The 22,274-nt window shown below is 45.2% G+C and overlaps 1 protein-coding gene across 8 annotated transcripts in view; it reads left to right on the plus strand.

Moving 5' to 3' along the window:
- Positions 1 to 258: 258 nt before the first annotated feature.
- Positions 259 to 22,274, plus strand: part of rims2a (regulating synaptic membrane exocytosis 2a) — a gene marked incomplete at both ends in the record, with an annotated part of 122,544 nt that continues 100,528 nt past the window's right edge. For 4 of the 8 annotated variants that reach the window (XM_083678352.1, XM_083678349.1, XM_083678351.1 and 1 more), the window contains 3 exons: positions 259 to 428; positions 17,082 to 17,114; positions 17,746 to 17,832. In XM_083678352.1, coding sequence (XP_083534478.1) covers positions 259 to 428; positions 17,082 to 17,114; positions 17,746 to 17,832 — 290 coding nt within the window. The remainder of the gene's footprint in view (positions 429 to 17,081; positions 17,115 to 17,745; positions 17,833 to 22,274) is intronic. The other 4 variants (XM_083678353.1, XM_083678356.1, XM_083678350.1 and 1 more) reach the window with 1 other exon arrangement.

Here is a 22,274-nt window from a genome sequence, read left to right on the forward strand (position 1 = left end):
ATTCAGGCTTTGAAGTATATACAAATTCACGTTTTGTCTTAATATAACTGCATGCAGCATGCGTGAGAATATGTGTGAGAAAGCCAATGGAAATGTCTTGCAGGCTGTGGTTATGATGAACACTATCCATGATGAATATTGAGAATGAAATATTGGAGAAAGTAACAATCTGTTTTGCAGTTTGGCAGCTCTCTATTCTGTTTAAATTAAGTCTATTCTGTCACTGGTTGTTGATCTTTTTAGCAATTGTGTCTAAAGATGTCTGCTCCACTCGGGCCCCGGGGCGGCCCTGCCGCTCCTCCAGCGGCGGCTGGCGACCTACCGGAGCTGCCGGACCTCAGCCACCTCACCGAGGAGGAGAGGAAGATCATCCTCGGCGTGATGGACCGACAGAAAAAGGAAGAGGAAAAGGAACAGTCAATGCTAAAGTAAGCCATTATGAATCGCTACATTTTGACGTGAGAGAGTGGACAGACCTGTCAGCTGTGCAGGGGTAACCCTGTTGTAACTGGTTGTTGCGAGCTGATGATCACATTGCAGGGTTACGTCGAGCGAATACTAGGCTACATTTCTATTCAGTTGTGTAATAGGCCACTGAGAAAGGATGTTTATGGTCATCACTGTCCCTTAAAATCTAATAAGGCAGCGTTTATGAATTGTCTGATTTCTATGAATTAATGTTAGGGATAATAGACGCTGATAAATCTTTTGGTTGACTGATATCCTTGTCGATGCTCTCTGGTGAGCTGTCATATGATTTGGTGCGGGGCATCCTTTAATGTCTTTCGACAGTATAGGCTGTGCATTTAAATCCTAATATGCAAAGCGGCCTTCTCACTCTGTTGGCTTTGGGTTGGGTACGTTAGCAACGGGCGCCATCTTCGCGTAAAATCATACCAACTCCTTTTTCTATCACATTTATTCCTCAATGAAGAAAGAACATCGTTTCAGGAGATCATTTGATGTATTCAGTGTAATAATTGCACATGCAGAGTATGAATCCAACGTTATTTCTAGGGCTACGCTGTACCCAATGCTATCAAAACGGAAGCATTTCCCTCTCTTGTGTACAGATGTCGCTTCGAGCATTTCAGCACCACTGCGCTGTCCAATGTGGTTTAAGGTGGAGCGGAGTTTTCGACCGCGCGTGTAGAATGTTGCTGTTCACCTATACTTGTGTGATTATTGGCATACTTTTGACAACGCTTTCCCTGTAATAGCAAATATTATCGTATTAGTTTAGCGGCAATATAGCATCCCCATCTGAAACTTTACAACCATGTCCTCGTGTTTGGCATAGTTCTTCATTGTATAGGTTATACAATTAGACGTAGCTGTTTAGGTAACAGTCTTGACTCATCTGGTTCGTTGACGTTTTGAGGATATTGTTTTGAATTGGTTTATGTATTATTCCTTGTAATAACCCTGATTCGCCGTCCTAAGGTGTAGCATCCTGAGTTAATGATCCAGTAATTTACTTAATTGATTGACTTAATTATATTCTTGCTATGCTATGTGGTCTCTCAGACACATTTTAGTTTTGCTAATCTAACCATTGATGACAGCCTCCACCTAAGCATAGCATCCTGTACTTCCACATATGTCCTCAAAATAAATAAAAAATATACATGCATTGCATGGGCCTAGAGAGAGTGTGATAGTGACGCACTATATAAGCCTACTACTTATAGATAAAGGATATTTATCTACTTATAGATAAAGTCATATCTTATCTTAAGGCCTACAATGTCAGATTGTGCCATCTTAGACTATTTTCTAATTAAATAAGAACGACAGTTTGGTACATTGCATGTCTGCCAATAGGTAATAAACTGGTCATGTTGAGACTTCTTATTTAGTATCATCTCCTCTCCCTAAAACACTGTTTTATAGGAAGTGTTTCCTTTTGGATCTTGTGCAGTGGTTCAGGCGTTAACAGGCAAGTTTATCAAGAGAGCCTTTTGGGCTCCAGCTGGCAAGCCTTGTCTGAAGTACAGTGAAAGACTGTCATGGCCATGTGCCAGAGACTCATGGAGGCTTTTTAGGGGCATTAAGGCTGTTGTTTTCCATCATCAGGTAAATATTAGCAGTTGGGTTTTCTAATGGAAAGGAAGTGGAGCAATACTGTGGTAAATATGACTCATGGACTCTAAGACATGGCCACCTCAGTTGGGTAGCGTGTGTGAATCATCCCTATTTTTTCCCATAGCTGAGTGCTTTTTGTATTTCTCCCTCTCTGAGGTAAAGAGATTGTCAGCTTTAGTCACTCACAGGCTGGCAGTGATGTCAAAGCCTAACATGACTGAGCATGTGCAGTAGGGATGGTTCCTTACAAGAACATTGTCGCTGTGCCTAATGTTAACCATGTACAGACACACAAGTAGTAAATATGCAATGCTTTGGAGTGACAAGCGGAACTTTTGCGTCTAATGCTGAAATATGTAGTCTCTTTGTATCGGTGTATCATGTTTCCTGTTTTGCCTCGTTCTTTCGCATGCCTCAGTTCCCTAGGATCTTATCTCAGAAGTACCAAAGGATGGTATGCTGTATGCAGCAGCTACTCGTTTTAGTATTATGGGCTGTCACCAAGCATGTTGAGTGAAGATATCAGACTACCTTTTTAAACATGTCACCAAGATGAGTAGAATGAAATAGAGTATTATGATCTTGTACTGTATACCATCAAATGTGAACTCCTTATTGCTGAACAATGGAGTCATATGCATTAAGATAATATGTAGCCTAAGCAAAATAGGAAGTGGATTTTGCAGGGTTTGCTACAAAGCTCCTGTATCTAGACAGTATTCCATAAAATGGCTGTGTCATTTTACCTGAATAGCGATAATTTGAGCCCTTCTAAATGTCTGTCCAGGACAAGATGTACAGTCCTCAGCAGTTTTATTTGTGACCAGGCGTAGTCTGGGCAGCCGTGGTCAGGAGCACATGGGTTAATTGCTTAACTGATGTCTAATGAGATTTTTAGCACTGGCGGACGTACCACACAATCCCCTAGCCTCTGCAGTTTTTTGTTACTATGGCACCCTTGGGCTGGAATGCTTTTCTGGAGAGCGGGGTTTGAAGGCACATGTTGGAGGCTGTAATGTAATACAGGGAATCCTGGGAGAATGGAGGGAAGAGAAGCCTCCAGCTGGAGGGCTTGCCAACTTGCTGTCATCTCACTGGAGGTGCTACAAAGAGAATGGCAGAAAATCCAGAGGAAGGGAGAGCGCTGCTGACTCGCATGTAATTATCCAGTCTTCCCCACTTCTGCTAGCATCTCTTACTGAGGTTATGGACTGAGTGTGTGTGTGTGTGTGTGTGTGCGTGCGTGCGTGCCTGTGTGCGTGTGTGTTTGTGTGTGTGTGTGTGTGTGTGTGTGTGTCTGTCTGTCTGTCTGTCTGTCTGTCTGTGTGTGTCTGTGTGTGTGTGTGTGCGTGCGTGCGTGCCTGTGTGCATGTGTGTTTGTGTGTGTGTGCGTGCCTGGGTGCGTGTGTGTGTGTGTGTGTGTGTGTGTGTGTGTCTGTGTGTGTCTGTGTGTGTGTGTCTGTGTGTGTGTCTGTCTGTGTGTGTCTGTGTGTGTGTGTGTGTGTGTGTGTGTGTGTGTGTGTATGTATATGTTGTTCCTGCTATGTCTTCATATTATCACTGCTATATCTTACAAATCCCAACAGTGTGCAAATAGAATAGGCCCCTATGTAATTTTCTTCCCATGCTGCTAAATTGCATTGCAATGCATGGGTGGATTCCATGGCTCAAGAGTCACCTTTTCTTCCCTCTATAATAACAACATATATATTTTTGTATTAAGACAAAGAGCCATCCCACTTTTTAGTGAAACAGGACTTATATATTGATATTTTGAGACAATGTACCATTTGAATTAAAGAACCCATAAATGGTCAGGTTCCAGTGATTTACACACTTGATGTAACTTTAATTTCCTACATTGACCAATACTATCCACTACCTAATAGCTAGATTCTTAATTTGTTTGCAATGTAATTCATTACAGCTAAAAGGCATTAGCTCTTATTATAGCAATCACTGACTCCCTAGCTTCTTTTGTTCACGGAAATATCCGTAAATGTACTGAGAGGCTAATTAAAGTACACCACCAAAACTAAGTGATGCAATATGGAATTATTATAGTGCACACTACTCCAATTAACCATCGCTCCAGGTGCATTGTAACTTCAAACAGAAGGTACTGTAGTAGTCGGTCAGCTTTCCATGCACCTATGAACCTCTGAGTATTACAGTAATGACATATCTGGGACCCCTTCTAACCCTAACATTCTGTATCCCCGAGACAGACAGATCCAATGGTCAGATCCCACAGACAGCCACCCTGGACGGGGTGACCCTGATCCATAGGGGGCCACAGGCTCCATGTTTCCCAGAGAGTGGCCTGGTGCTCCATCCATGAGTGCTAGAGACCCTGTCTTTATGACCGCTCCCCCCTCCTCCGCCATTCGTCTTGTGGGGTGACTCATTAACGTGTCCCAGGGCCCAGCACGGGGCCTCCTCTGACAGCCCTAATTACACCGGCTGCCTCATGTGAGGGACTCCCACCGAGCGGCCGCTATTCTGGGGCTAAGCCATCTACCACTGTGCCCCCATACCTCCACCCCCCTGCCCGATCTTTACCCAGCTAGCGGGGCCATTGATGATGCCCCTGGTACCTCCCCTTTCTATTTCCCTCCACAGAGACCAGTGTGGCAAGGCCCTCCTGTGCAGAGTTGTTAATGATTAATGTTAGCATGTTGACTGTAATTTGCAGTCAAATGCTAGGCTACATGGACTGATCTTACTGCATGACCCAATCCCATACTCCCATCCCGTCTGCTTGTCTTCACCACCTACATGTTACAGTGAAGATGTCCCTGTACTCCCTGTGCCTGAGAATCCTTGTTTCAGATATTGGTCAGAGCACAGTAAGTGTTGTCAGCCTTTACTACTCAATTTGAAGAAAAACATGCCACTACTGTAAATCTGATCTGTGATCTGTTCATGGTGCGTGGATTTTGGGGGCCTGGTGGGATTGTGATCTCATGAAGAGGTTTGACCTAGAATTAGCTTTCTTTGTGTCACTATTTTTAGTACAGCAATATCATTGATTTCCCAGACCTCTGTCCCGGCCATTCATCTCACAGGAGCAGAGAGTAGAAAGTGGAGAGCAGAGCACCAGCTGAGGTCAGGGGAGAGAGTGGAGCTCTGTTGAGGGGAGTAGGAGAATCCCCAGAGGGCATGAGCTCACAGCAGCTCCAGGAAGCGGAGCATCTGAGCAGCCAAGGAGGCTCCTCCTATACAGCAGAAGAGATCTACTGTATGGTTGTTTAGTGAGGCGAGGAAGGCGTGTCCATCGCTCCAAAGCTTCCCACTGGACAATGTAGACATGCGCTCGCTCGCTCGAGAGAGGAGATGCTGTCTTGACTCCATAAAGCAGAATGCACGCCAAATGAATACAGCATGCTAATTAAAGTAACAATGCATTTTGGTTAAGGCAAGGTTGGCATGCTGATAGGTTGGCTCAGCTGCACTGGAATACCAAATCTGGTAGTGTGGTCTGACATCATTTACTTCATTATAATACAGCATTTCTAGTAATTGACTTCATTATAATACAGCATTTCGACTCATCTCTCTCACCCTATTTTATTCTGTCCCATTCCTACTTCCTCTCTCTCTCTTGTAGCTCTCTCTCCATTTCGCTATATTCTCAGATTTTCTTCCACACCATCTCTAGTGCTTTTATGTCATTCTCAACAGCTGTCATTTTATGGACTTGCAATGAACTCGACCAAATTTGAGGGACATCGATGGATGTCTTACACGGTACAGTTTTATGTGAAAATAGATTCTGTCCTCATATATTGAAAGCAAACTTCCTAATTACCTTTGTAAGAATTGTCCTGACGCCTCAAATTGGTATTTGTAGGTATTTCATTCTCATAGCGCCACTATGATGCATTCAAGCCAATGTAGCTCCACTCTGAAGCGCCATGGCCTGCCTTGTTTAGTGAGCTAGCTGAATGTCAGTGTGTAGAAGGAGGCATTGACGTCTGAGATGTTATCTGGAGCCTGCTGGGCTGCTGCTGCTGATAATATGACAGACAGGAGTCCCATTGACAGGGAAATCAGCTCGTCATCTACAACACGGGCTTCGCTGGGCCAGGAACAGGCCCACGAGCCCATTGTCTCCCAACGCTTTGTTCTAGAACATATCTGCATTAGTCAGCATTGTCCACATTATGCATATATTCAGTTCTCTTCTCTTCTGGGAAAGTTTCAAGGGATTTTCCTGTCCTGATTGTAAATTCAATTGCCCTTGTTGATGAACTATGAAAACGTTGACTATGCATGTGGGATTGAAATGTTTCATAATACGATGCATTGACTGCATCTGCATGAGTCTTTATTGTTAGACTGTTATATTGTAAACAGTTTTACCTCCTCTCATAACACTAATGGACATGTTGGTCTTGTGTACAGTTTCAAATATTTAAACACAAGAGTGCCTATGGATACCTGGTCCTGCTATACAAAAGAGAACAAATCTCGCCCAAAGTGTTAAGTGATAAGCTCCCTTTCCCCTGCTGGAGATTTGGGTGAAGTCAAGTGTAGCCTCATTGTCAGACGTGTCAGGGACTGTCTGTCAGTGGGAGGTGGGAACAGAGTGCTGTATGCACATGTACTCCAGTAGTGTATGTGTGGCTGACAGAACCAGAGCCAGAGCCAGGCAGAGGCAGAGGCAGCGAAGGCTGGGCCCAAGCAGAGCACAGCTCACAGCTCCTGGCGTAACACTCTTACATAAGCCTCTCTCTGAGAGCATGCTGGGAGAGGGCAGCCTGGGCGGTCAGAAAGCAGGCAGTCAGCACTACTGTGGAGGGGCTGTGGGAGAGATGTGGAAGGAAGAATGGAGAGAGAGAGAGAGAGAGAGAGAGAGAGAGAGAGAGAGAGAGAGAGAGAGAGAGAGAGAGAGAGAACAGAGGGAGAAACAGTGTGAGAAAGAGAGAGTGAGAGTGAAGGAGAAAGCAGGAGACACGCTGTTTATCACTTTTATTGCCTCCCCAGTCTCCATCACCTCTGAGTAGTAGAGTTACTACAACAGAAGAAACACTGCTTCCGACTGGGCCAGTGAAACTAAGCCACTGAGAAGAACACGTGCTTATGTCCAGTAGCCAGGACCATATACAGTAATTATATATAAACCTGTATCCCATAAACAATGTATATCACATCAGTATGCTTATTTTAGAGTACTATTTTTCAGTCCAAAATGAAAATGCTAGTTCTATACCAACCGAAAACCAAGTTGTACTGTCGCTATAGAGTGCTTTTTCTGCCCCATGAGCTACCAATGCCACAATGTCCTATGGTGATTTGAAGGATACAATGGAGGTGGTGATATTAATGTATGTTTTGTCATTGCAGATTTCCAGAGTCAGAGATTCCTACGTTATGATTTCTGAACTCTGAAAGGTCAGGGAAAAGGCATCTCTCCATTATGTACAGTACAGCAAGGGCGTCTTCAGTTTGTGTGTGTGTGTGTGTGTGCGTCCATGCGTGCGTGCGTGCGTGCGTGCGTGTGTGTGTGGCCAGAGAGATGGGCTATTTTGAGAGGCTGTATGGACGGCGAGTGAAGGTGGTTAGTGGTACCAGTTCATCTCAAGCTGATTGCACACAAAGAGTGAGAACCCTCATGCTGTTACTGGGACTATAAATAGCAGGGACACATTCAGTTTTCTCCAGTGGCAGGCAGGAGAGCTGACAGGCTGCTTAACAATACGCTGGGCTATCTCCAACTCTGCTGCCTCGCAGAACACTTCCTATTTGTTTGAGAAGCACAGAACGCTGTCAGACACAAGACTTTCATTCTCCACTACAGCGTCAAGAGAGCTAACTGACGTCTCGGAGAAAATGTTCGAGTTGAGTCCCAGTCTACCTTCAGGACTCTCTCCACTGTGCAAACACATGGCTCATATTATAACAGACTAATGGAAAGGTGTCTCTAGCTACTGCAAATAGACTGTCAAATAAAGGTCCAGGCCAAAGTAAATGAACTGCTACAGTACTCTGAACATTGAGCTTGTTGGAGATTAATCAGCTTCTGAGTCATATTCATCAGGCCTCTGCATGCTCACATGACCCAGAGAAATGGGACTTTCAGCCACTGAGTTCAGGCTTAACCAGGTTGATATTAGACATCAATACATAACTGATAGAATAGGACCTTTTTACATTGATAAGGCTTGAGTGAACAGTTATTACTAGACTGTATGCATGTTGAGGTCTGAAGCAGAATCACAACGGAGAACAATATTACAATGGATGTAAGGTTGTGGGTGTGCTCTCTCTTGCGCACGACCTTGCGGTGCGTGTGTCTGTGTGTGTGTGTGTGCGTGTGTGTGTGTGTGCGTGTGTGTGTGCGTGTGTGTGTGTGTGTGTGTGTGTGTGTTTGTTTGTGTGCACATGCTGCTCATTCAGGACTCAGCTGGTTGGAGCAGGTGCTAGCTGGTGACTCAAAAAAAAACATGTGCTGTCTGCTTGTGCTTCCTATCACTCTTTTGTGGGGCAGGCCCCCACAAAAACACCCAATGCTTTCAATAAGCAATTGTGCCCCTCCCTTACCCATAACACCCACACCCACACACACACACACACACACACACACACACACACACACACACACACACACACACACACACACACACACACACACACACACCCTACGTACTATATACTATCTCTGGTAAATAATGGCCATTAGCAGTACAGAGGCCTGACCAAAGAGACTATTATGTAATAGTCGCTGCAGTGGTTGCGTTGAAAACCCTTACATGTGCTTATGCAATGACTAATCACATCCTTTACAAACTACATTACCCCTGTTAGGGCATCTGTGGCTCTCTGCATGTCCGTTTCCTGATCACGCAGAACAAGACACAGATCAACAGAGAACTTATTGCATGGCACAGAGATGTGTACCACAACGTGAGTTAGGTCTATGGCGCACCATTGCATTTGATACTGTGCACAATTCCATAACCTGATATGACCACGTTTACTGAACACTTGCTTTAAATTCAAATGCTCACCGATATGAACACAGGAAGGATTTATAGCACATTGAATAAATCCTATGGTATCCTATCCTTTTTTCATCATCATTCATTGTTGTTATAGTATTTGTACATCTCGTCATGTTGGTAGCTATCAGTGATGGTTTAGACATGATGAGGGCTCACATTTAGTGGATTGCTGGGGTTAAGGTAGATTATAATGGTCGCTGATTGACAGAAACAGAGAGGATAAAGAAGAATCATTGTTATGACATGACTAATGAATTTATGGCCGTTATGTAACCTACACTGGAACATACAGTACTGTATACAGTGCAAGCACTACACTGACGCCCTTAGGCAGTGTACTGGAATACTGAGGTGGTGTGGTCGGTGTTTCAGCTATGAGACATTATTGGAGAGATCTGGTGTACAGTACGTAGGGTGTGTGTGTGTGTGTGTGTGTGTGTGTGTGTGTGTGTGTGTGTGTGTGTGTGTGTGTGTGTGTGTGTGTGTGTGTGTGTGTGTAATCATAAAGACAGCATCTGATCTCCATCACAAGACTCTGATTGACTCTTAGACTGTAGAACGATGATTCTCCCTCTCGTCTGATGTCCGATGGCGGATCTAATCTCGCCCCACCATAACCATGAATACACTCAGACGGACATAGGACTAATGCAGGGGGCCGACTAATGCAGGGGAATCCTGATTTCTTTTTTTCTATACGGACATTAATGCCATCGGACAGATGGGAAAAATGTCAATGGGTTCTTTTATGAGTTGAACTCACGGCGGTGTGTGTCTGTCTGTGTGCATTATATAGGCTACTATAGGTGCAGCAGGAACTGTGATGAGGGCGGGTCAAGTCCTGAGGCGGTAACCCTGTCCCTGTGTGTGTGTGTGTGTGTGTGTGTGTGTGTGTGTGTATGTGTATGTTTGCAATTTAGTTAAGCAAGCCCACAGTGACGTGCTAGCAATAAAACGGGACAGGAAATTGTACAGCACAACAATAGCCAGGGTATCCATTACCTCTATTGTTAGCCATGCAGGCTATTATTATAACCTGCTGTGAGACACAGCCGGCTCAGTGCTGCTCCAGCACTGCCCACCTCCTGCCCTAGACGCTCCTGTGGCCTCACAGGCACAACAACAATGAGCCAGCCTAAATATGTTTTCCCTGGGCTGGAGTTCAGGGCCTGGTTGGTATTCCCACTAGGGCTGTTCAACTGTATATGTGTGTGCAGAGATGTAACATCAACATGGGACAATGTCAGCTGCCAAGAAATTGCTGATCGCAGCCACAATGAAATGTATCTGTGTCAGGTTGAATAATGTAGGCAGGCAGGCAGGCAGGCCGGCCGGCCGTCCGTCCGGCAAGCAAGCACACACACACACACACACTCACACACACACACACACACACACACACACACACACACACACACACACACACACACACACACACACACACACACACACACACACACACGCAGACTCATGTTGACCTACACTACACACTGATTATCAAACACTCTCAAACACTAAGGTACTGTAGAAATGCATTTCCCTTATATTCTAACTTCATAATTCTAAAATGTTGTACAGTAGGTCCTGTTGTGTCTTCATGCTATTCTGGAGGGAGAGGCGGTGCAGGGACTCAGTGTGGATATTAACTTGTGAATGTGTGGGCCGCTAGCTGATTAGCTGACTCCTTGCCACTTGGAAATATCTCAGGAGGGGAGATATGGGGCAGCTCAATTGAATCCTGGCAGGTAATCTGTGCAAACAGATGGATTTTAGTTATATTTGGCCACAGATTAGCCAGTTCCCCGCTGCTCATAAAATCCTTCTGCCAACTCTGTTTGACAATCACATATGATTATGAGTCTATGGTCAGGATGTCTAGAATCAGTGATGGATTGTTCATTCTGATAAATGTACTGTACTATCACTATCAATGTAAGGCACAGCGGATGCCTCCCCTTATAGACCTGAAGTATTCACCCTCCCCCACCCCCCCATTCTTGCTACCCATCACAATGTGCCAGTGCAGAGTGCCAGGAGAAGTTATCAGCTCTCTCTATCCCCTACTCATAATCCTCTTTAAGGGGGGAAAAGTGTTAAGTAGTACTTCCCAAACCTTCTCACAAAAAGCCATAATGAACAGGTGTCCCAGGACTTAATCTGCTGTCTTTAAATGAGATTCTATTTTTAGAAAGCCTTTCCTCTCAGACTTCTGCAGGTACTGTATAGTACCATGTGGGATTTCTTTTTTTACCCAGAGAGATAGCACTGCCCCGGTCACACTCATTCCAGCTGGGTGTACACTGTGCAGGCTCCAGTGGAGAGGGATTGACTGGTTGGAGGGGTGAAAAGGAGGCAGGGGTCACACAGGGTTATGGGGTGATGGTTTTGCTTTGCTTTCACTATGCCTTCACCATGCCTTCACCATGCCTTCACCATGCCTTCACTATGCCTTCACTATGCCTTCACTATGTCTTCACTATGCCTTCACTATGCCCTCACTATGCCTTCACTATGCCTTCACTATGCCCTCACTATGCCTTCACTATGCCTTCACTATACCTTCACTAGGTCCATAATCATTTGTTCTGTCCACCAACTAGGCACCTGAGACCCTTAAGCCATGACTCAGACACCAGTCTCTCTCACAGACACTCTTTGCGTGATGCATAAGCCTCTAGTACATGTTAACACACTACTCGTTAGACGTTATTGTACAACATAATGTGTTTTATGTTATGGGTTATCGTGAATTAAGTCTTATTACACAAATCAGTCAGTCATTCGACTTGAACTCCAACACCAGGTTGAATATTGCTGACGCCTGTAAAGTGGCTTAAGGAATGCATTGACTTCTGCTCCTGGCAGTCATACCTACTTGTGTGTTAGTGTTAATTATTTATGTATGGGATTTACCTATTGATCCTGATTATACCCTTGATCCAATTATCAGAAGCGCCTGAGCAGAGGGTCACTGCTAGTCATGAGAACCTCCATACAGAGGTGGTGGTGCCAAGACTACATTAGTATCTGTCTAAACAATGAAGTGGGATACTAACCGTCCTCAGATTTAGAATGTGACAGGTTCAAGGCTAATTCCAGAAGTAATGCTCTGCATGGTGGGACAAATAGCTACTATTATACAAAGATTTAATATAGTTAATATACTCAGAAGCAAAAATGATTCAGGCTTCCTCCACATGCTGTACCTTTCTTGTGGAAGGGTGAGCTACAGAAAGCTGGAACATAACCAGCCTACTGTATCGATTAGATAGACTTGCGCTGTAATGATTATGTGAACGGTTCAAGTGGAAACTTGGAACCTGTGTTTAGGCATGTTTCATCTACTGTTGATAACCAATAAAAAGTCACGCTCATCCTGAGGAGTCTGCATATGACCGTAGACCACAGTCCTCTCTGCTGCGCCACCACCCTATCCTCTGTGTGGGTACCCACTTGAGAAAGGAAGGGAAAAGTGTAGGAGCTTCTCACAGATAGGATTAGAGAGAGAGAGAGAGAGAGAGAGAGAGAGAGAGACACACACACACACGGAGAGAGAGAGAGAGAGAAAGAGAGGGCTAGAAAGGAGGGTGGAATTAAGACATGCTAGATTGACTGGCTGGGCCGGCCCGGCACACTTTGGGCTGGGGAGGCGGTGTAATTGGAAAGTAATGATGCCCTGGGTGGCATGTGGAGCAGCTCAGTGCAATGTGAATGTAACAGGGAGAAGCTGTCTGTGCCCGTGTTAGCTCAGGCAGTGGTGAGCCCGCTGGTGGGAAGTGTAGCAAACCACTTTGTGATAAAGAGGATATGAATGAAATTGAGGGTATCTTTCATCTGGTTTGTTACCATGTATTCTTTCTCTGAAATCTCAAGGAAGATGCAAGATGTGGAGTTTGACCTGACCTACTTGCTTTGGCTATTTCGATTTGAGATACATAGAGAATATCTAATGTGGGTAGCTTTTAGCTGGTGTATTGGACACAGGAGAGTCGCAATAACAGACGATGTTCTTCCTTGTTATTGAGAGTAAGACTGAAGCGCTTACACCAACGGTGTACAGTACACATCCAGGCCTTGGATGTGAACTGTTTCATGTTGCTCCATAGAATCAAATGTACAGGACGGCTTGATAGACAGTGAATGGAATGTGTTTCCCAGACCTAAATAAGACACACCAGTGTAACCATCTCTACATAATGACATCATCGCTTCACTGTTTGTGTTGACACCTTGTCTATTCTGTAAGAGGCAGAGATGTATCTCACAGATGTTCACTTCATGCACCTTGACTACATGTCACACCTACTCAATCCAGCCCTGTGCATCTACAGCAGCCACAACTGTTTCACTGGAGTTTATTTATGTCAGAGGTAGTGTGGATATTGTACAGTACTTCATACCTGTAGCTAGTGTTTGTTCTCTTGGCAAACTAAAACTCATTCAGGCCAAGTGTAGAATCAAGATAATTTTGTTTGCCATATTTGTGACATCCCGAGACACTTGAAGCTGAAGGAATGACAATGCTCTCTTTGTGAGCCTTCACTTCACATTAATCAGCCACTCTGTATTTCTACTGTACACTACCTCTCCCTGTGAATGACAGATAGTGGGGATGTGGTTCTATTTCTTCTGCCCATCAGAAGCTATTAGGTGGGTATTGGCTGCTGTTAGACCTGCAGAGGCGCCGATGACATGTCGAAAACCTTGTTCCCCGCATGTGAGAATGTGATGATTCAGGGCTCACTGTATAGCTGTCACATCGATGTGTTTCTCCAACTCTTACCTCAGCTCAGGAGCAGGCACTTTACTGAGAGAGAGAGAGAGAGAGAGAGAGAGAGAGAGAGAGAGAGAGAGAGAGAGAGAGAGAGAGAAGGAGCAGGTTGAGGGGAAAAGATAATAAGAAATCATGGAAATGGACATGCTCTAGCCCTAGAGAAGGCATGAGAGAGAGAGAGAGAGAGAGAGAGAGGAAGAGAGAGAGAGAGAGGAAGAGAGAGAGAGAGAGAGGGGGGGAGAGAGAGAGAGAGAGAGAGAGGTAGATACTTAGTAGAGCAGAGGAGGAGAGCTGGAGGAGATTACTGCTCTGGGATGTGTGTTATCTTATGACTTCAGGTGGTCGTTCACTACACCTGTACTAAACTGGTTGTTATGAAACATGATTTACACTTCTAACAAATTAGCGCTTTGCTAAATTGGGTCGCCGGTTCTCTTCTCTTCCTCACCTCCACACCTCTCCTAATATTTCTGTCAATGGTAGAATGGTCACAATCAGGCCTCGCCAGTTTGAATCACACCCCCTAAGTGTGACTTGGACAGGCATGTTGAAGATGAATGAAGCTGAATGGCCACTGTAGGTGTGAAGTAGGAACAGGTGGTCATCACTGCATCCTGTGGCATGAAGCCCTGGCCCTGGGCCTCACAGGCACTTCCTACTGTATGTCCTTCCGTTACGTAACAGTCGCCCTGCCATAGAGCTAAAGAGCCTGGAGACGATTCCCAGATCGGGGTGGAAATGTCATCCACTGCTTGTAGTAGACAGTGAACACACACTCCATGAGTACAGCACTACTCCTGGAATACAATATACAATATGCAATATAGTGGTACTGATAGTGTCCTTGCTGACATAACTATCCAACCATGCCCTTCCAGTCAGGGTTATGATAAGGATAGTTGGTAGATCTGGGCCACCCACTGCATTGGGAGGAAGTCCTCTTCTCATGTATGTATCTGTCTGTAGGTAACCTCCTCCTCCCAAGCTATTTTGCACAGCACTTTTACACATTTGGGCTAAAATGTCTGGGAACAAGACTAGTCTGTAGGTGAGATAGCTCAGTTTTGTCTGCGGAGAAGGCCAGATTAATTCAATCGATCAGTTCTTCTTAACATTCCAGAACCTCCGATGACCGGCCGTTTTTGCATTTGTCATGCTGCTGTCTGCATGGGAGGAGCAGCAGCGTCTACTCCACTCTATTTCAGAGCCCCACTCCCTCTCTCCGCTGTTAGAGCTGGTTTGGGTCGGGCTGGTTTGGGTCGGGGTTGGTTTGGGTCGAGGCTGGGGCCTGTGCTTCCCATTGAAAACCACCTAAGATGCTGAGGAACTCGCTGGTCTGAGCTGCACTGTGCTGACTGATCATTTCTGTGTTGATGTCTCAGGAAGCTGCTCTGACTTGATAAGAGGTGGGAGACTGAACCCAGATCATTTTATGCTCATATATCATCATGGGCGTTTTTAAGTGTTTGGAAGTTCTCATGTTTGAGGTTAAGAAATACAAAAATGACTCAGAAGTCATTCACATGGCTGAAATAGGAAAAGAAATATACTTGTGTTACCTCATAACACTGGCACCTACCTCTGCTGTGTCAGCTATGCTCTCTCTGGAGTTGTCTTTATTTACCGATAAGAACATCCCAGACCAGATCCCCCAGTCAACCTTGGTACCACCCTTCCATCTTTGTGCTGGAAATGACTTCACTGATTTCTTGTATTTATCCGATCCTCATAGATGTCCACATGCTTTTATGCCCACTAGAGAGCAGTGTAACATAGTGATTGTGATACCTGGATTTATCCTCATCACAAAGGCGAAACAGAGTGATTCGAAACTGAAAAAAGCGCTGAAAGAGCGAGAGAGATCAAGATATCAAAATCAATAGACGTGGCGACAGAGACAGACACAGAGGTTGTTACTAAATAGGAGAGATTGCCTCTGATGTATCAGATGTTGTCGTCTCATTCTGTTTGGGTCCCGGCTCAGCGAGGTGCAGGTTAAAGAGATGTAAAACAGAGACGGTGTCGCTCACTCCAGCAGGCTGCGCCGGCTGCCAGTGAGGCTTTAGAAATACGTCAGCTCTGACATTTAACACTCATTCATTTAACTGCTCCATGGGAAAGAGTACATCAACACACACGCACACGCACACACACACACACACACACACACACACACACACACACACACACACACACACACACACACACACACACACACACACGCACACACACGCACACAGTCGTCCCAGCCAGGCTTGATCAGATAAATATGAAGCCTGTAATGCAACCACAGAGACAGGGCTGATGAGATCAATAAAGAGCAGGGCTGGGGGTCATAGGGGACAGCGCAGGGAAGATAAATATGGACTGGCTCACTGGAAAAAGACTGGGGAGATAAGTACTGTGTGTTCACATGGACAGGGCCTGTCAGCACAGCAGTGGTCGGAGGCAGGGCAAGGAGGGAGCATCCATTCCAAGCTGTGGTTGCTGCAATGACTTTTAGCACTGGAAAGGGTGGGGAAAGTGAGTCATGTTAATGGTTGAACAATTGTCTGAGCTTGTGTGTTCTGATAATCTGTGTAACTACTGCCTGTAAGGGTATATTTTGACATCTGGCTATCTTGTTTGGTGTTGAGGGAATATTGACTTTTGTTCAATGTCTTGTCTCATGTCCTCTTTATTTGAGTTTGTGTTTTTAGTGGTAAATGCTCCACAAATGACTCATTGTAGCATGATATCTGCTGTAGCAGTGTAAATGCTAAATGATATAGATGATTGGTAGATGGATGTTCAGTAGAAGATGGAAATTCAAGGTAGTTTGATGAGACTCTTAGCTAATTCTTGAGTCTTATTAAATCAATATAGGTGTGACATGTCCTTTGAATTAGTCAGTTAAGTGAATTTTGCCTGCACCAGGGGGTAAATGATTTTGCTGACATGAAGCTACAATCTTTTTAATTTAATTCCTCTGAATCATTCTTAATTTTGTTCTGTCATTTTAAATGTTATGATTTTGATTGTTGTGTTTTTCATCATCCTCATCATCATCATCATCATCATCACTACGAATGTCTTGATAACCTGCCTAACAGCTAAATCAATCATTTTTGTAATCGTCATTATCATTTATATCAGTCTTGTTTGTATTCTTTTGATTGCTTTCTCCATCTCCTTGTGTTGTGTTTGCACTGAGCTGTGCACACTTATCTTTTTAGGGTCAAAGAAGAGCAAAAGCCTCAGCCAGCACAGTAAGTAACACATTACCCAGAGTGCTCTAGGCTTTGACACGTCTTCCTGTTGGTTAGTGCCCTGTGCTTCATGTGGCTTTCTCTCTATCAGCGGGCCTTGCCCCTCCTCCCCCCCTGGTATCTGGCTGCCCCCGGTGTGTCATCTGCATTCTGATTGGCTTGTAAGAGAGCTTCACGCAGCTTCTTACCTCATCCACATGTGGACTGGATGCATCTATTCTGCTACCTGCATTTTTGATCAAATCTATCAATTTAAAAAAAAAAAAAAGGCAACTTTTGATCTAATCTCTACATGAATGTAAACATGACGACTTCACATTCCTACTACACTCCTATCGGCTGAACATTCGATGCAATTCCCATTTCCATTGGCTGTAGCTTTCCTGCTTCTTATATCCTCTCCTCCTTGTTCTCTGTTGTTGTCGTTGTTCTCTGTTCCTCTGGTCGCCGTTCCGCTGGTGTCTCTTCTCACTCTGCTGTGTGATGAAAGTGAATGTCCCTGCTACCTTCACTCTCTTTCTAACCCTTGCTGGGTCTCTGCCCGTTAGAAGAATTAAGGTCTCATGACCATGTTTTGTTTGTTCATTTCTTTTCTATGGTGTTTGGTCACATTGTTTGCTTATTTGAACAGGTGGTTTCCCTTTAGTGGGATCACCGAGCTGGTAAATAACGTTCTTCAGCCCCAGCAAAAGTCCCAAAATGAGAAGGAGCCTGACGCGTAAGTAAGACGTGATACCCTGCTGCCCCTCCTAGCGGGCTTCAACATGCAATACTGACCAGTGGCTGATCGTCACGTATGTTTGACCTGTCAGAGACTACAGTACCCAGAGTGCAGTTTGATTTTTTTTTAAAAAGAAAAAAAGATCTATTTTGTCATGAGGATACAACACCATTACTATAACAACTTCATTTAGGGTTAATTGATTATATCTGATAGCCATCGACATTTGGATAGGGCTAAAACACTACATAGATTACATCATTATTGCAAAGTGATTAAATATATCTGCACAATGCACAACTATACTAAATGTAATTACTTAATTAAAAAGTGTGACATCCTAAGGACCTTTTGCGTTCATTTGACTGTGAGATGCATGTCGTAAGAGGCAATAGACACCATTAGACGCCCAGGGGTTGGCTCAGTCTTGATAGAGTTACAGTATGTGCCTGTCATACGTACAGTGGAGTAGAGGGGTTCATGTTTCTGGCTGTTTGTGCGTGTGCTGGTGTGGCCCAGAGGTAAGAGGACTCAGATATGCAAGCGTGGAACAAAGAGCAGCGTATGATTACATCTCAGCTGTGTCACCCATGTTTGACCGTGTTTGATCGAGTAGAGATGCCTGCTGGGGAATGGGCCCCATTTACCAGCTGCCTGCCTGCCCCTCTAGTACCGTACCTGCCCTCCTCTCCCTTCTCCTTTCCCTGCCCCCCTCTCCCTTCCCCACTCCCTTCCCCCCTCCCTACCCCCCTCTCCCTTCGCCCCTCCCTGCCCCCCTCTGTCTTCTCCTCTCCCTGCCCTCTCCCTTCCCCACTCCCTTCCCCCCTCCCTGCCCCCCTCTCCCTTCGCCCCTCCCTGCCCCCCTCTGTCTTCTCCTCTCCCTGCCCTCTCCCTTCCCCACTCCCTTCCCCCCTCCCTGCCCCCCTCTCCCTTCGCCCCTCCCTGCCCCCCTCTGTCTTCTCCTCTCCCTGCCCTCTCCCTTCGCCCCTCCCTGCCCCCCTCTCCCATCTCCTCTCCCTTCCCCTCTCCCTTCCTCCCTCCCTGCCCCCTTCTCCCTTCACCCCTTCCTGCCCCTCTCCCTTCTCCCTTCCTGCCCCCTACCCTGCCCCCATCTCCCTACCCCCCTCCCTGCCCCCCTCTCCCTACCCCCCTCCCTGTGCCCTCTCTGCCCCTCTCTCTGCCCCTCTCCCTGCCCCCTCTCTCTAGCCTAGCGGCTGGGCCCCGAGTGCTGGAGGCCTTCCAACTCTGCCATGTGCTATCTCATGGGGGCAGGTAGAGTTTGGATTACCTGTTCTGTTTTGTATGTAGATGCCAGGAGCTAGGTATGAGGTATGACTTCTATTTGGCCTATTAATGGCAAGTTGACCCACAACAGCATGCATGCCAGGAAGCTTTGTAGACTCTTGATATAACTGATTGCTCCACTGTCCTTTATTCATACACAAGGCTGAAAAAGTTGTTTGAGGAATGAAAGAAACAAATATACGACTTCAAATGAATACTTCATCGCCTGAAGTTGCCATGTCATCCCAGTCAGTGTGGAGGTTCATTAAAAAATAAATTGAAGAGCAGGTGTAACAGGCGTCACACTGCCACGTTGTCATGCACTCCGAGCTCACAGGAGTCTCGAACGTGCGACCTCTGTACTGCCAGGACACGTGACCATCAGCGGAAAAACCCGACCTTAACCAACTGTACCTGCGAAAAAGCTAGCCATTCGATGGCACGGGTGGGGGTATTTAAACTTGAGGAGTGACTTTAGTCCTCTCAACCTGGTTAAACAGGTAACAATAACAACTAGGCCCAGTTGGATTTGATGGTGTAGATTGAGGAATTCAATGGGATTCAGTGCAGTGCAGTGCAGGAGGTGAAATTATGAGTATGTAAGATTATGATTGTTTTCGAGGCCTGCAAGGCAAACAGGCACAGAGAGAGAGAGAGAGAGAGAAAGAGAGAGAGAAAGGACAACGTGAGGACAATGTGAGGACAGCTCAGGGCAGCAGTGGCCTGATACTGCAGAGGTGAGAGGGCGTCATAGTTCATCTTGGATGGCAGCTCTCTAGTGACCCTATCTCTCCATGGAGCATTTGCCCTCTAAACAGCTGACACTGTTACCCCACATGCACCGTACTTCCTAGATATCAGAAGACTAATGTAGAAAATGGGACATTGTCGTTTTTATTCCCTTCGGAAATCAAAGCCGTTGCTTTACCCCTCTTTTCGATCACGTGCGCAACTCAGTTATCAAGCCCTCCATCAGTAGGTGAGATGTGGTGTGATGTGTTAAACAAGACTATGGCAATCCCAGTGCTTAATCTCTGTTCAGTAAATGGTGAAGGGCCATGACACAATTAGCCTGTTAATCCTCTGTGGGTACAGCGCGTGGCACACAGAGAGGTGCCAGCCGACGCTCTATCTGATGTTTAGATGGCAGTGCGACACTGCGATAATCATCAGGGCCACGCCGCAATTACATTTGGGATCTAAAGGTCTGTTTGTGGCAAAAGGAAGCACGTTTATCACCAACACCAATGCATGCGGTAAAAGGATAGGGCTGCTCAATTATTCAGAAGGCTAATGAATGTTGCAGGGGATATGTGGGGCGAAACCAATTCTAATCGCCATATTATGAAGTCAGCCAGTGTTTAGTTTCCAAGGATATGCCCGATTGACATGTGTCATACAAAATGCATGTCGGTCCATGCAGGTTTGAGGTAGCGTTTCTGGTCTCTGCTGATAGGTCCACTGGGGCCTCCTGTCGGGGATGGGAGGGTAGGGTAGCAGTAGACCACCTACAGTATATAGGAGACTAGCAATGGCACTGTAAGAGCCACTGCATCATGTATGACTATACATTAGCTTCCAGTCTGAAGTTGTATCCAATGCTAATGATCATACATTACATGACAGGATCATACAAGTATTGAATATGATCTCTGGCGTGGGAGATCAATGTTCAATATTCAACATGATTTCTGTGCTGTGTCATGGTAGGATTGGTAGAGGAGGTATACAGTATATGATGTATTTTTCCTCTTGAGTGTGGGAATTGAGATTTGGAGGGCTGTATTAGCTTACGGCCAGCCCTGAAATAGAAACACAGGTGCAAATGATTCATTAAACGCTGGGGAACCTGAGAAAGTGGAATTAAGTGAAGCTCTTAAACTTGCAAAGCAAACTCGATACGCACCTCCATGGAGTAAGGAGGGGTGCTATATCCCAGGAAGGCCTAGGCTTTTGAGGCTTTTGAGGCTTTCGAGGTCAAGGCTTTTCAAGCAGGTTGATCCCTTTAATCCAAAAAGTCCATACTGTACTCGTAAAGGTGTTTAATCAACAAACCAACCGGGATGAGGCTTTCATAGAGAGTGAACATATTGGTTTAGAAGAGGACGGTGACCTAATCTATTTCGTGTTTACCATTGTATTCCGAGGCAATGTACTCTATTTCGGTGCAGCTGTGTTTGAAAAGTAAAGAGAGTTGAGATATGACAGTACAATATGCAATATAGAAAACACATCTAAACAAACCAACCCTGAAAAGAATACTGCCTGTGGATAGAATGGAGGCAATGTATTGTTGACGTTCCAAACAAACAGGGAAGAGCATGTGCAGGGGTGTGGTGGGGGGATAGGACACCGCCTGGGGACACACAGCTTTGGTACCTGCTATAGTACTGTATGTTGGTCTACTGTACTTCAAACATGTACCCGCCACTGGGCAGGTTCCTTTGGATTCAGAGCCTCTTCTCTCAAACAGCCTAATTTATACTCTTCAGAGTAATAATACAAATCCAGAGAGGTCAGGCTGCATATAATAGAATATGCAGGTCAGTGTTCTATTGAATAGGTCTGTTGTGATCCACCTAAAACAGTCCCAAATCAGTCCTGGATGCGGATTTGGGGCCTTCTGCGCCCCTGCTTAAGACAAAAGGCTGAGGAAATACTGATGCAGGTATATGTTTGGTGATTTACACACATCATTTATTTGTATGTAATAGAACTTAAGCCTATCCATATTCTAATTGTAACACGGTCAGATATAGCATATTCATTGTATGTCAGTGAATGTAGAGTTCCCCACCATGCTGTACTGAAAACACATTCCACCAACCTTGATTGTGTGGCAATAAAAGGAACTTGTGTCTTGTCACACTAAATATAAATGACTATCTTGGAGAAAACATACTCTAACAGTATAAATTAAGGGGAATACCTCTTAACATGGCGCACTGATCTGTCTCATTCTAACAAAACCAACCAACCCTGATATAATGATACAAATGAACATACCTGTACTGTTGGTTGGTGCGTATGGTATGAGAATATTTGTCTTTTTGAAAGGGATCACACAGTTCTTCTAATAAGGCTGGTGCAGCACCTTAGGAAACCACCTGGATGTCCTGTACTTGGTCCGGGTGACTGTTCCTAACTTCTATCCT

The sequence above is a fragment of the Argentina silus genome (assembly GCF_951799395.1).
Source record: "Argentina silus genome assembly, chromosome: 10".
In the NCBI taxonomy this organism is placed as follows: Eukaryota; Metazoa; Chordata; class Actinopteri; order Argentiniformes; family Argentinidae; genus Argentina; species Argentina silus.